General features: G+C 43.3%; 2 protein-coding genes across 4 annotated transcripts in view; one reads left to right on the forward strand and one right to left on the reverse strand.

Annotated features, from left to right (window-relative positions):
- Nucleotides 1-14,945, forward strand: part of schip1 (schwannomin interacting protein 1) — a 188,043-nt gene that overhangs the window by 140,612 nt on the left and 32,486 nt on the right. Inside the window, exons 1-2 of one of the 3 annotated variants that reach the window (XM_079354267.1) lie at nt 6,698-7,266; nt 10,229-11,020. In XM_079354267.1, the coding sequence (XP_079210393.1) occupies nt 7,258-7,266; nt 10,229-11,020 (801 nt within the window). In that variant the 5' untranslated portion in view covers nt 6,698-7,257. Of the gene's footprint in view, nt 1-6,697; nt 7,267-7,897; nt 8,361-10,228; nt 11,021-14,945 lie in introns of those variants that run through there. The other 2 variants (XM_079354266.1, XM_079354265.1) reach the window with 2 other exon arrangements.
- trim59 (tripartite motif containing 59) overlaps nt 13,750-14,945 on the reverse strand; it is a 117,531-nt gene continuing 116,335 nt past the window's right edge. Inside the window, exon 6 of the transcript XR_013780000.1 lies at nt 13,750-13,760. The gene's annotated coding sequence lies outside the window, so the exon portion shown is untranslated. The remainder of the gene's footprint in view (nt 13,761-14,945) is intronic.

The raw sequence follows: 14,945 nt of genomic DNA on the forward strand, positions 1-14,945 counted from the left end.
TCTAATTTAACATGCTGTAGACTGAAGACACGTGCTGAGAAGGCTTTGATTGCAGATTTATTTGCCTTATATTACATCATTACTGGGAGAAGTTTATTGTTAAAACAGATTACTATGAGGATATGTAAATTCTGTAAATAGTACTGGCTGTACTGTTCGTTAAAACATTATTGACAGCCATGCCCACAAGTTAAAGCATGTACAGTTTCATTAGAAATCATGTATGTTGGAGGATTCTGTAATTGCGATTCTAAAGTCTAACCCGAGTGAAAGCTAAAGCCGGAGGTCACAATGGTGATGGGCTTTTGTTTTAAATTATGTTTTATTGAAAATAAAATAATTTTCTCCCAGTAAACATTAACTGCCTAAAATCTACAATATGCTTATGTTCCTATGGCATAATGTTGTTATAACAAGAAAGTTTTCAAGAGTTGTGCCCTCATCCTAAAACAGGATTTTGCAGTAATTTTGCTTCTGCTCAATTCTCCTTTCCTGCAACCTCTGCAATGATGAGTTATGAGGCCACGTCTGACTGTGATGCAGTAGTATCTCACACCTTGTAGTCCAGAATGGATCAATAATTGATCTAGGCAGTGTGCTACCACCTGCCTGGAACCTCAGGGTTCAAACACACACACACACACACACACACACACACACACACAGTGTTACCCGACAACACAGATGAACTCACACATCTTTTTCTCCCACTACTATAATGATCTATACACAGCTAACTCTGCAATGAAATGGAGCTGTCACTCCGTCACATCACAGCTGATGTCAGAATGAGCTTAACCTCGACAACATAATGGCGACCTGGCAGACTCGATGGCAGCGTCTGAGGACTGTGTGAGCTGTGGATCACAGGGGGTTTTGTCGATGCTTCTCTGTAACCGGCAGATTTCTGTGCCCAATTGTCCTTAAACTTAAGAGGGCGAATCTTTTACAAACCCAGTGAATGAAGGGGACAAAATACTAAAGAAGAAAAAAAACATTCTCCTCTTTTCATACTTTAACTTTCTTTCTTATTCAGCATTTTCTGTTTTAATTTGTCCCGTAAATCAACTATCAGTGCGTCCCCTCTTTGGTCCCCTCAATCTCAGGGTGTTTAAGTGTTTACGAGAGAAGGTGGAAAACAGCAGGTGCGAGTCCTGCACAAAACACCAGAGAAGTGATCCTATTTGGTGTGGGCAGTAAATTGTGTGGACATCTGTGCACTGCACGAAGTGGGGCTGAGCACAGGCCAGGGTGGATGCATATCTCTGCCTGGCTTAAATGCTGACGGGGCACCAAAACAAATGGAAGGACACAAGGCAGACCTGACTCACTCGCACAGTCTCCGTCTCTATATCTGACTCCTTAACCACCCTGGATGCTTTCTGCCACCTTGCAGAAAGAGAAAGAAGCGAGGGGATTTGGTTGTCGAGGGAATATCATATATATGAGGAAGGAGAAAAAACAGTCTGACCTGACAATCTTCCAGTTTGTGAAAAAAGTTTTGTATGTTAGAAAATGAATGAAAATGCTCCGGCCTCTTTCCTGTGATTTGTTTGCTACCTTTACATCAAAAACTTTTACTTATGGCTATTGCTGCAACTTTTCTACAGCCTTCTTGACAACTAACTGCTGCACATAGGTGTGCAGAAATGGAAGCATCTGCAGCCACCACAGTGTCTTATACACAACAGAAACAGCAAATTGCCCTGGTCTGGAGTCTCTCCTTCGCCCCACAGGACGCCTTTTTAAGACTGAGTTAATTGAACAGATTACAAACCTTCCCTTCTTTTCCTCTAATTAGCAATAGTGTGCCAGGAACCAAATGGATTTGGAGTATAGGTCTCGGCCCTCCACTCTGGTGGATGATTAAGATCTTCGTCACAGCCGCGACTCTGGTCATAACTTCATTAACGACTTGGCTGACTTTTTCCGACTCTTCCAGTTCCAGTCTCCCCAGAGGAGTTCTGGTCTGACTTTGGCTACCCTACACTGAAAATATATATTTTTTTTTATTAGAGGGCACATTTTTCTTTAAGTTTTCTCAACTTTAACCAAATGTTTTCTTCTCTATCATTCGGCCCACTATGGAAGCAGATGTATCCACAACCCATTGGTTTAGACTAATCATGCTTGTCATCATAATCATCCCTTTACTTTTAGCTGTTGTGTTCGAGAGTGTCATTCTAATCAGTGCAGACGTGGCCGTAATCACTCTGATTTCTGTAGTGCTACAGTCAACATTATCATTAGCAACACTTTCATCTTCCCTAACTTCTTCATCAAAGTAATACTCTTCCTCCTCCCCCTCAGTTGTACTATTGACTCCCCCTTCATCACATTTATCGCTTTTAGTTTTCTGCCTTGGCTTCCTTTACGGTTATGACCATATGTACATATTCCGGTCTCTTCCATAACTGCTAGTTTGGATATAAGGCTATCTAATGAACTCATTGCTGGGTATAACGTTGTTCGCCATTGAACGATCCATTTAGCCTCAAGAAACCAAGCTAGATTAAACAAATTTGGCAAACTTGGCAGTGTGCAGCAAAAAGCTGTACACTGAAAGTGCTTCCCATGCTGAGAGTGCTTGTATATACATTGGACACGATGTTGCTCTCACAATTCATTTCACACTTCGTTAGCAAGTGAAATTGTTGGCTGGATATACTGTATGGAAGGGAAGATCAATATGCTACAGCCAGGTATTAGCAGTGAAATCCAATAAAGGCGCTGGGGTTCAACTGATTGAGTAAACATAATTAGAAAAACATGATACAGATGTGCTTGGTTATGCATTATAGCACATGAGAATAGAGAGTGCACATACACGTGCCGATTATTGCACATGCAAACGCATATAGTTGCCTTGGAAATAAAGAACACCCAGACACAAACACAAACACCAGTCTATGTTACGCTCCCATTCACTCACCCATTTGAATGGAGTAAATCATCGTTGTGTGAGAGAAGGAGATTGATGACCCCTCTCAATGGTTTGGCCACCCTTTCTTATTTAGAACCACAGGTCAGAAGGCCAGTTAAGGATCTCACCTCTATTGTGGCCATCTGACATATCTATTCATCATTGCACATACTGCGTCCTGATGCTGTCTCAAGGCACAGCAGGCTTTGAGAGGCACTTTGGTGTCATGTTGCAGCCAATGTGGGTGAAAGGGTGAATGTCCACATAACGTTGCCGCTAAATTATATAGAGTGTGGCAATATAGATTTTTCAAGCGTCAGATTTTGTGATTTATCTTCTCTTTATAACAATATCTCTGGGTTGTTATTGGTCATTTATAAAGAATACGGTACCATGAGCCTCTGGTGGACACACATGAGGTGCTGGTCCTGTTCCGGTTTGGAGAACATTTGGCTATCATCACTGTAAATATACCAAAAACATTGAAAAAACTATCTGGGGCTGCAAGTGGCCTAGTGGTTAGTTTGTGTACAGAGGACGTTGTCATCAAAGCGAGTAGCTCCGGTTAAAATGCAGCCTGTGCCCCCTTCCCTGCATGTAATTCCCCACTCTCACACCCTAATTTCCAACTCTACTCTGCTGTCTCTCAAATGAAGGCAAACAAATCCCATTATCCCATTATCTTCATGATACAGAACTGACCGAAAGTATCCACAGAATCCCAGAAACAATTGGCCATCATAAAAAAACGAGTCCTCCAGAAGAAAAACAGACAATTTTGGGGCTTCTTGATTATAGACTTCCTTTAACATTTGTAGGAATTCAGCACTGTCAGGAAACGTAGCCAGGTTTTCTTTTACATACCAAATTGGCAAACGTCACAACTTCAGTGTTTCTCGTACTGCACTGGTAAATCTTTATAATTTTCCATTTATCCTTACACAACAGTGACACGTCCTTAGAGTCTTGTCCATGGGACTCTTCTTGGCAAGGGGTTAAAGACTGTAAGAAGTACTATCTGTAAAAGGGAGTTATTTAAGCAGAGCAAGTCTTGACAGAGAAACAGGATTTTGTTGAAGTGAAACGACTTTTTTCAGGACAGCCATGGTTGCATCTTCTTTATCAGACAAAGATATGACATAGTAAGTGACTTTGTTGCTGAGTCTATTGTCTGGCCTCTTGTGGCCCCATGTCTCTTATAACCAAGCAAGACATTTCCCATCTGCATGCCTGGCCTTGTATTACAGTCATGTTTCCAATGCTTCATTTTCTCTCGTCTGGTTCGGCCTGAGTCATATTTCAAGGTGAGCTTTTCCCATCGGTCCCTGGGAAGAGGGAGTGAGAGGGGAAAAAGTGAGAGGGAGAATCCTCCAAGGTCACTTTCAGTGTCTCTCCGTTAGAGTTTGTGAGCTCCTGACAAGGCGGAGACAGTTTCAATTTCTCACTGACTGTCAGGAGCTGCCAGTTTTTTAAACGCCTGCGAGATGGATATAAGCAGAGGAAGATGTTCCCTGACTTTTTGGTATTATCTGAGGGGCATTCTTTTCTCCAGCCTTATCTTTCTGTCAGTAATAGGCCTTCAGTGATTCCTGCCAGATAGTTGTTGCGGATGGACTGCTATGCAGACAGATAGAGCAAAGATTTCCTCGATACTGTACATAAAAACCTGGCTGTTTTTCCACGTGTTTCTGCCCCTTGGCATTCAGCAAATCCCTTTGAATGGCAGTTTGACATAAACCCCACCCACCTGTACAGTACATCAGTAGAGCGGAGAGGGGTAAAAAAAAAAAAGAAAAAAAAACAAAACCTCGACAACTGGGCTTGACTCATCCGAGTGAACTTTCTTCGACCACATCTTCAACAGAAATCTTCTCCTCCCAGGTTTGATGAAGACATGGATCGCAGAGCTTTGATGTGACATACCATGAATATCTTCATCTGGTGCAGCTGACTTGAAGCCAGTTGATGCTTTATAGTTTTCAGAAACAATTCACAGAGGGGAAGAATTCCATGTCAAAACTGTTTTCAGACACTTTGATGCAGAGGGGAAACGGACACTTCAAAGGAAGCCGACTGCGAGCAAGCATGTGCACAGTATATGTGCGAGAGTGACCTGAGCAATAATGGCCTCCTGTTGACAAGTTAATAATATGTTAATTGCCTGTTGTGAATATGAACTTTAATTGGTCACATTCTCTTCCCCCCAAAAGGAGCTTATTCACCTTAAAGGCATTCAGTTAACTCGACAGCTCTCCCCTTTACTTCACTGTGACTGATAATGTTTGGGGAATAAGTGAGGAAGTGCAGAGGGGAGGAGTGGCAGAGCTGATAAGAGAGTTGAAAGAGGTGGTGAGGAATGGTGTGGAAGGAATAGGCTGGACTCCTGCTGTCTCCTCTTTGGGGAAATCCAAAGTAGTGCTGTCTCTGCTTTAGTGTAAGGAGTGGGCCACTCAGGGGTCTTTGAAGTACTGCTCTATTATTACATGGATGTATGGATGTTGTTAAAATATGTACAATGAAGGCCCAACGTACAAAGAAGATACCACCCTTCAAACAACAGATTGTTTGCTGCACCAAGCCAGCTGTTCAGAGCTGGAGAAGTTGTAAAGCTTGTGAGAGATTCCAAACATATAAAGTACAGTTCAGCTTGGGTTTTAATCCAACAGAGGATGAGAGATGGTTTATCAACAGCGTTTAACCTGATCTCCATTTTGGAATATGGAAATAACCAGCTGTTAAAGAGGAAACAGAATGCAACCGGAAGATATCATGCCATGTTGATGATAACACCTCTTCAACTCTGCGTTAGCGTGGAGGTGAGTTCATGTGTCCACTTGTTTTGCTCGTGTTTTCCTCCAAGACGGTTTGAGACAAAAAGACATGATACTATCTTCGGACCACTTGAGTCAAATAATGTTTGGGTCTGCCCCTGTTAAGACTTTAAAATGTCTTAAACTCACACACTTTCTGTCAGTGGTGTGACTTTAACTCCTTTTAATACTTTTTTTCAGTCCCATATGGATAATTCCCCTTCTTTGTCCTTCGCTGACTTTCATTGGCACACTTTTATTTTTCATTTTATCGTGTTTGTTTTGGTTTGAACACTTGTCTATTCATTGGTTTATTTCTTCTTTCTGTGAAGCTATCAACAGGCTTAGCAACCGGCTCTGTATGTTAACGTTATACTGTGAGATCTCTGATATTCTGCCCACTTACATTCATAAGGTGTGAAAATTCTGGGCACTACAGTTCTTCAAAGCAGGAGATGCTTCATGTTGAGGTCTTGGGGATATTACAAGCTCATTATGAAATGTTAGGGATTTTTAATGCTCAGGTTATCTAGTATGGAGCAATGTGTGAATGTATGCTTCATTTGTTTTTATAAACTGCTGGGGCTTAATAACTCGGAATCGATCCTCTTGTGACATGATCTACAACCCAAGCTGAACATTAAACCTTCACAAAAAGGCTAGATATATTATTTCTTAAGATTGCAATACTATACTACAGATTAATCTTTTAACGTAAAATTTACAGCTGTAGTTTTCTGAAGTTATTTAGATACAGACATGGTCCTTGAGATCCCTGGTGGTTTTTAATAAGTCTGAATGTTTTCTATATTCAGAGCGGCTGAAACACGTTTAATAATTCACCTATAGCTTCCTTTCTCTCCCTCGCTGCCTCTCTCGGCCATTTGCAAGGTCAGTGGGTGCAGAAGGTTGGGCTTTAGTTGCTTCTGTCTTCGTCACTTTCTCCTCAGATCTGCAGGCTGCGACAGAGAGCAGAGTCGCTAGAAACACTGGACCTGTGCCAGCCGGGGAGCAGCAGCAGCAGCATGCGTGTTTTGCGCTCAGTTTGAAGTCCTGTTTCTAGGTTTTTACGCGAGGGCCGGTGAAGTGTGAAAGCCTGCGCAAGTGCACTGTGTAAGGGGACGCACTTCACTTAGAGCCTGTTTATTCTCCAGCTGACGTTGGAGCGAGGAAGCGCAGGCTGAACTGTTTGGGCATCTCTCTCTGTATATCTCTGTGCCGGAGAGGAGAGGGGTAAAAAGCGCTGACCTGCTGGGATTTTAAGACATCCATTTATTCTATCAGGATTCAAGACTGATTTTTTGGCTCATTTGAGGGCAGCCTCGAGCACTTAAGGCGATGACTGGTCTGAATCATGCACCGACTCTCTGTAATTTCTTTTGCGAAGCCAGCCTCGCCACCGGCACCAGCACCATCCGCCCTTAGAATAAAACTGCTGTGAAACAACTCAGCATCATTACCGTCGTCTGACAGCTGGGATTTACACTTTACAATGTCTTGAGACGCGACAGGGAAGCTACAAAGATGATGACCGTGAGTATGAGCTCCTTTAAATGGCTCTGGTGTCCACCCAGGCTACTTTTAACTCGTCTCCCGGGGTTGGCTTTATTTGTGGCCGCCAGTGACTTTAATTCTGACCGTTAATCGGAGCTGGATTCGGGGTCAGTGTGGCCACAGCTGTAGTGGGTGTCATCCATCCTGAGATAGTGTGATATTGGGCGTCTCTGTTAACGCTGTTGCCTGGGGTATACCAGGTTCCTTTTGGGACTTTTAGGGAACATTACATCATTAGAGTAGCCAATGAGTAACTGGAGAAAAACGCACGCATATTGTTCAAGTGTTCATAGCCTATATAAAGCGTTTATTTACATCTAATTATCCTCATCAAGATAAACTACAGTTTTTTTATGTAATCACATAACTGTCACGCGTGCTGATATGCCACTCATGAGTGCGCTCGGTGCACGCAAAGACTGGGCGTATGCGTTTGTGTCCCCTTGCAAACCACTGAAATAGAAACCGCCAAGCAGAGTTGTGAGGGGCTACTCTTTCTCTGACATAAATTAAACGCCCCTCCCCTTAAAACACCCGCCCGGATGCGGGGTGGGGATCGGTGCAGCTGTCAATTTGCATGTATTTTTTTTTGTGGCCAAATCCTGCCTGTATGGTCTGCCTGCCTGCGCTCCGGTTAATCCCACAGCGGATCAGCTTTAGCGCTCCAGTCTGCTTTCTTCCAGCGCCTTCCTCTCTCTCTCTCTCTCTCTCTCTCTCTCTCTCTTTCATACACAGGCACTTTAAATGATTACATTATATTAATCGGGCTCATGTGACCATCATGTATTGACGCGAGAATATCTGGCACACCGAAAGCGGCGCAAATCGGGATAACGCTTTGAGGAAAGGATCGGTGACCGAGATTTGAGACGCGATCGTGGCGTGGACAGCCTACTCCATCTGCTTCTACATAACGGTCTTCTTACTTTGGGGAAGGAAACACCAACCGCTTCATGAAACCGGGTTTTTAATAGCACGACTTCAAGGGTGACAAAGCCAAGATGACAGGCTGGTTCACACACCACCGGTGCTGGTGACCGTGCAGTGATCCAGCGCGTTAGATGAGCACGTCGGTAAGCTTGTTCTTCGCTGTTCTGATAGATGTTGGCTAAATCTATGCTTCATTTGCATACCGAGAAGACTATTCCTCCCTAAACAAACTCGCACAATCGTGACCGGGTTTATTTTGAAGTAAAACGCCGGGTATAAGCGGAGTGTTAGGCCATAAGTAGGCTGGTAATGTGTAGTGCCCCTTAAATCCTCCCCCCACTATTAACCCACAAGAGCTCCTCATGCGTTTTATGTCATAAAATCTTTTGAAGATAATCCTAAATAGGCTAACTGAATGTGTGATTTTACATGTAATTATGGCTGTCTAGACTGCAACCAAAAGAAGAGTCATACACTCTGGTAATGTCTAATTCAGTAGGTAAAATAATACTGACATTATCTCTCCCACTGAAGACCTTGGAGGTCCCAACACCCCAGTGGCATTGCATGATGTAACCAAAGCTGTTTAATAACATTGTTTTAACTACCTAGTAACTCTCAGCCATGATGTCAAGGCTAAATGTGGCTTTGTGACCTCAATTTTGCAGCCAGCAGTGACACCTTCACCTCTAAGCCATAGAGCTTTACTTCTCTTCTCTCTGACTTGTTAGTAGTTCATAGAGAAATGTAGGTTCTTCTGCATAAAATGGCTTATGTCTCTGCTCAGAATCAGCAACCCGACTATACCCAGTTTCCAAATTGCTGAGTCATTTTGCTTTGCCAAACATGGTTATTTTCTGCAGAATCCTTTGACGCCAACAGCCAGTTTCTGTACAGGTGTTGTAGGGCAGCTTATTATTATTATTGGGATTATACTGGATGTGTAGCATTTTCACCTTAATAACAAAAAAAGAAACAAACGTAAGTCCTCATGTGCTTAACCAGTAATCTGCAATCTCCATAATTAATTTCTTTTCCAGAGCAGCTCATAATGTTGATCACGTAGGAATGTGTCGTTAATTTTTCTTTGCCCTGAGAGAAATTTTGCCGCCGCTTGCTTTTCATTAACTTTTAAAAGTGTTGTGAGGCACTGTGATAATGCGCTCCTGTGGAGAAAAGACTGATAACTCGGGAAGAGAAGGCTCGGGTCAGGTGGAGATTTGCGGAGGGGTTGTAAACAACCCAGACATTTTCATTAGCTGTGAACTAATCAGTCAGGAGGTGATTTGGGCTCTGTGGGAACATCACAGTCAAGGTTAGACAACATCTCTGCACTCGCCCGTCCTATCACTGTTTGCCGTGTTTTTTCATTGACATGTCAGTGTCACTCACTCTCTCCCCTCATAGCACCACGGTTTGTCCCTGTGGTGCTGTGCAGATGTAGCAGTGGGTGGTGGGATATTATTTTGACACATCCAGCCACATGGACTCCGCCTTTGCTGCTTGTGTCAAGTGTTGCACAAGCCCACACACATACATTTACCAGGACAGAGGAATCTGAAAATGTGTTAGCATAGTAGTCTTTTAACACTAGGAGCAATTTGGAGCAGCACAGAAGGCTTGGAAAAAAGTACATGTGGGACAGGAAGTTCTTTGTGGTGGCCGGTCTCAACCCACAGCACAAGAGTGGCTAATCTAAATCCACACACTTCCCTAAATTCACTCTTTTTATTTTTCTTTCTTGTTCTTTGTGTCTCTTTTTGTCTCAATCCATTCTGTTGGGTAGATGGCTATCCACAAATGAGTTTGTATTGTCTCAAGGTTTCTGCCAGTGAGATGGTTGGTTGTTGGGTCTTTATAAATAACATTATATAAAGTGCCATTTATAGCTGCTCTAACGTGTCAGAGATAGCTTTCATAATTGATATGTTGTAAATATGGATGAAACTTTTCTTTTTATAATAGTTCCTTAGTTTTCTCTCACATTTTATCTGTCTCTTTGTCATTGCAGGACTATCGGGAGGATGGCATGGACCTGGGGAGTGATGTATCCAGTCGCTCCAGCTCAGAGTCCAACTCCAACAAGGTCACACCGTGCTCCCCCTCTCTTGACCTGGCCACCTTGGATGACTACAAATCCTCCCCCTCTCTGGACCTGGTCACCTTAGAGGACTATGAGGAGGATGAGGACTACCAAGAGTACAAGAAGAAGGTGATAGAGGAGTGGGAGAGCGAGTACGGAGAGGATTACACCTCTCCACAGCCTGCTGGTCAGGAGGAAGGCAGTGGGGGAAGCGGTGCCGGTGATGAAGGCCTTGACGAAGGCTACAGGAAGACAGTGAACAGTCGGAGCCTGGCTGAAGAATTCCAGGATGTGAAGTCTGTCCCGCCCCTGCCGGCCCCCAGCGGACGCACTGCAACTTTGACCGCAGCCGTCCCCAATGAACTGAAACAGAACGGCAATCTGATTTTGCCAAGGAGCAACCAGCTTCACTCTCCCGGCGCCCCGAAGGGGGGAACAGGGATTCCTAAACCCAGTCGCCGCAGTTCCAGTAGAGGCAGGGGGAGCCGTAGCACTGGAGGAGGCAGTGGAGTCGGGGGTGGAGGAGGAGGAGGCAGTGGAGGTACTGGGGGGCGAATGGGGGGATATAAAGAGGAGGAGAGTGCAGAGGAGGAACCTCTGCCGACCATGGACTGGGCAGCCCTGGAGAGACACCTGGCCGGTCTTCAGTGCAGAGAGCAAGAGAACCAAAACCTCAACCACAACCAGAACCACAACATGGGCAAGACCCACTACACCTCGGTGAGTTTCTAAGGCTTTTACGTGTAAGCTTTTCTGCTCATGGGTCAAAGATTTCCCACACATAATATTCTTAGTTTTCTCATGCTTTGGTGGAATCTGTAATCCAGCAGTTATCCGTGTCAGATGGACCCTGGAAGCATGAGACTAGGATAGTAGGGAAAGGGATTAGTTGGGTAGTGTAGCGCAAAGCTATGTGGCCCAGCTAATAACCATCATTGAAAGTGTGGGCAACTTAAGTACCCTGGTTCAGAGCATCTCTGAAAATCCAACACAAGCTGAACTGACTTGGTTACTCTTAGAAGGCAGAGTAGGATGTAGATATGACATATTTTACTTAGTAGAACAGTGTAATTTTAATTATTAAAAGGTTTTTTAATATGTAACTGCTACAGAAAAGATAAGTTCCTCATCTAACAGAGCGTTTCACTTATTTTAAAACAGCTCTTGTCCTTTGTTGTTGCCATGTTCTGTTTCTACCAGAAGAGGTCAGTATTGCATCGACTTTCTGCAGAGAGCTGCTGCAGGCCTTTTACTTCCACACCAGCAGCTCCACCAGCACTAAAGGCTTTTATGATTCACTTACCATCTCTTGACATCACTCAGTTTGACTCACAATCCAAGGCAGAGTTTTATGGTTTTATGTTTGTGGGTCCAAAAGGGTGTAGCTTTGGAAACATTTAGGGAGGAGCAGGAGGACATTGTTTACAGCAGCCAGAGTTTCAGTTCAAGCGAGGGCAAATCTGTGTGAGGGGAAAGAAGAGGGGGATTGGTTGTGTCTTTTGGTATGCGAGTGCCAAGTCCTTTTTCCTTAGTGCACTCTGACAATAGCTGCAGCCAGGGCCATTGTGAGCGTGTTGTGTGTGTGTTGTGTGTCTTTGTTTGTCTGTCCTGGAGGCCCCCTCTGTCTCCCTGAGGCATGTCAGGAATGCAGCGGGAGGAGTGGGGGGGTGAGAGGAAGGAAGGGAGGAAAGGACAGGAAGATGGTATCTTTAAGACCCGGCAGTTTGGGGTCACATGGCTCATATGTAGGTCTGTGTGTGTGTGTGTGTGTGTGTGTCAATGTTCATTACCTGCTGTCCAATCTTAAATGAGAAGGTCGTCTCCTGGCTCGATTTAGTCTGGGGAGAGTATGTTCTGTCTCTCTCTATCCCTATGCAGTGGTCTGTTATACAACTGACCTGTGTGGAAGAAAATCGTTTGAAAGGGAGCCTCTGTCTCCTTATGCAGCCACTATCTTCTGGATGTACACAATATACACATTCACACATAGGCTCATCACCATGTACTCATTCTCACTTGGCGTTGTCAATATGAAGCTAAATCCCGATGGAGATAAAGTGCCACAGCCTCTAACTTTATGTCCCATTATTCAAAAACTCCGAAAAATTACAGCCCTCAAATGTTGCTGGCCCTGAGTTGATAAGACATCAGATTTAGCTTTTATATCACCTGAGTAGACAGCAGATATACTTGAAAATTCCAGATAAACAAGGTCATACACTGGACAGTACCACTTTTAAAATCATGTCATGTACACATTTCTTATAGCTTCCTAATGTGCTAAATGTTGATGTTGACTTTATGCTAATCTGCAAACAAGAACAATGTGTTTTTCTCTGTCATGGAGCATCAGAGATGACTATTTCTTAAAAATTTCAGGACTTTGCAGATACCCTTGAGGAAAAGTGTGTGTTTGGGTGGGGGTGGGTGGTGGGCTTTTAAGATGTTAAATATTTAGACATTCTCTCAGGCGGGACCCACCAGCGAGATGATGCGTGTGTTCATGTATGGAGGGGTCTGTCTGTCTGGGATGTTGCTGGGGTCCACAGGGACGGAGATATTCATGGTTCAGTAGAGCTTCAAAAGCATCTGTGCTTTAGGAGAGACGGGACACAGTGAAGCTCAGAGCTAATAATCAGTGCTGGTGGCTGTCAGCGCCGAGAGACTTGTTTATCTGCTCTCCATTCAGACACAGTACACAACATTGTCACACTTCTGCTTGTGTATGAGAAAAGGTTTGAATCGTGTTGAGGTCAAATGCGCTCCAAACCAAAAACAGACATCAGACTGGATACACAGCCACTAGCACTGTGACCTCGTACTGGTTCTCCTGTCTGCATCTCTATGGCAACAGTCCCTCTTCCCTTTTTTTGCTCTGTCTGCTTGAGGACAAGGTTGAATCATAGTTCATAAGAGTTTGAGGTTCACTAAAAACATACATTTAAAGGAGTTTTTTACTAAACATTTTACTAAAAAAAAAAAAAAAAAGCTTTGTTAAACGCACAGTATGTAAAGTCCACCTTTCTTAATAAAGTCTCACAACCTATTTCTTACTTTGACTGGGAATGTTTAATCATATCCCTGGAAAAAACTGTTGATTTTTCTCCATGAAATGACTGGTTTCTTTGTACTTCTTGCATTAACGCAGAATACTTTAGCCATGGCAACAGTCCATGACTTAAACTCATCATTTATCCTGCTTTGCTCTATTAAAGAAGCAGTCTTCTAGTGCAGGTGTGTTTAGCTTAGGTGTGGTTTTCTCGCTGCTGTAATCTCAGCATCTGCCTGCAGGCTGTAGGAGTCAAAGTTGGTGTTGGGTTCAGGAAGACTCACAAGGAAGTAGGGCATGCTGACCCGTTTGTAATTTGTTTCTAATGAACTCTGGAGTCGCGTGGCAGAGAGGGGCCCACAGGGACCTCAAGCACACATGGGGAAACTCTATTCCTCAGCCTCCATTTAGCTCAGCACCCCTGAAAGGTAAACAATAATATTATTCTCCAGCGATGGTATTGAGTTGAAAAAGGCCCAGATGGGGTCAGACTACATGTATGGGCAGCCTCAGACACTCAGAGATTTATCGGTGCGTTGTTGCATATTGAAAAAGTATTAAATCTATGCCTGCAAGCCACTTCTTTTGCAATCTTCGTGCAGACACACCCAGACTTACTCATCTAACATAAAAACACCCCGAAGGCTAACTTGTGCTTTTAAAGATATGGGGCTTCTGCTGAGTCCTGCATCACTCTCTAAAAAACTCTCTAAACCCAGTTACTCACAAATTAACTGGTGTTTACTGAGACACAGCTTGAATTTAACCTTTGAGAACACAGTCTTGAACATCAGACACAGACAGAATCTGTCAAATAGCAGGTTGACCTTCGAAGAGGCATACTGTTGAAGCAAAAATTCACAGGTTGGCTCACTAATGATTAAATGGCTCTCGACATCTGTGAAATCCCAAATTTTGCACAGTACATAACAAAGATTTCACCCCTGCAGGACTAACCTTTAGTCCTGGTGGCACAGGGCCTTCTCCCAAAAAAACATTAGAGACTCCCCACACTCACCTCCTTCAAGAAATCCCTAAAAAGTCACCTCCTTCAACATTGACTCCTCCTTCTTTTACATTATTTGTTCGTTGTATTGTTGTCTTTCTTTTGTTTTGATTTTTATGTTATTCCTTCTTGAAGTGTCTCTGAGTAATTAGAAATGCGCTATATTAGTCTAATTTATTATTATTATTATTACTATGTTGTTGTTAGGGCTGCAGGACTCTGTATCATACAACTATACTACTATACAACTTTAATTATAAAAGATGTAACTTCCAAAACTAGTCGAATAAGAAAACAGCTGTAGCCTATGACATTTTTACTTCTAAAGGAGCTTGATTTCTGAGTAATAAATAAAATAAAATCCAAAATCCTAATAAATAAAAAAATAGATGCACTGAGTTTGATTGAGGGACTTGTAGGATCCTTGGATACAGACTCTGACCTGGAAATTAAAGTCATGATCAATTAGCCTCTGCTGCCTCTTTTGTCCTACCTGTTTCTGTGTCTTTTTGGGAGTCTTGCAACCTTTTGTAAGTATGATTCAACATTGTGGACTTCATTTTAATGTCATCTCAAACCTGTCATCTCAG

Source organism: Symphodus melops, assembly GCF_947650265.1.
Source record: "Symphodus melops genome assembly, chromosome: 10".
In the NCBI taxonomy this organism is placed as follows: domain Eukaryota; kingdom Metazoa; phylum Chordata; class Actinopteri; order Labriformes; family Labridae; genus Symphodus; species Symphodus melops.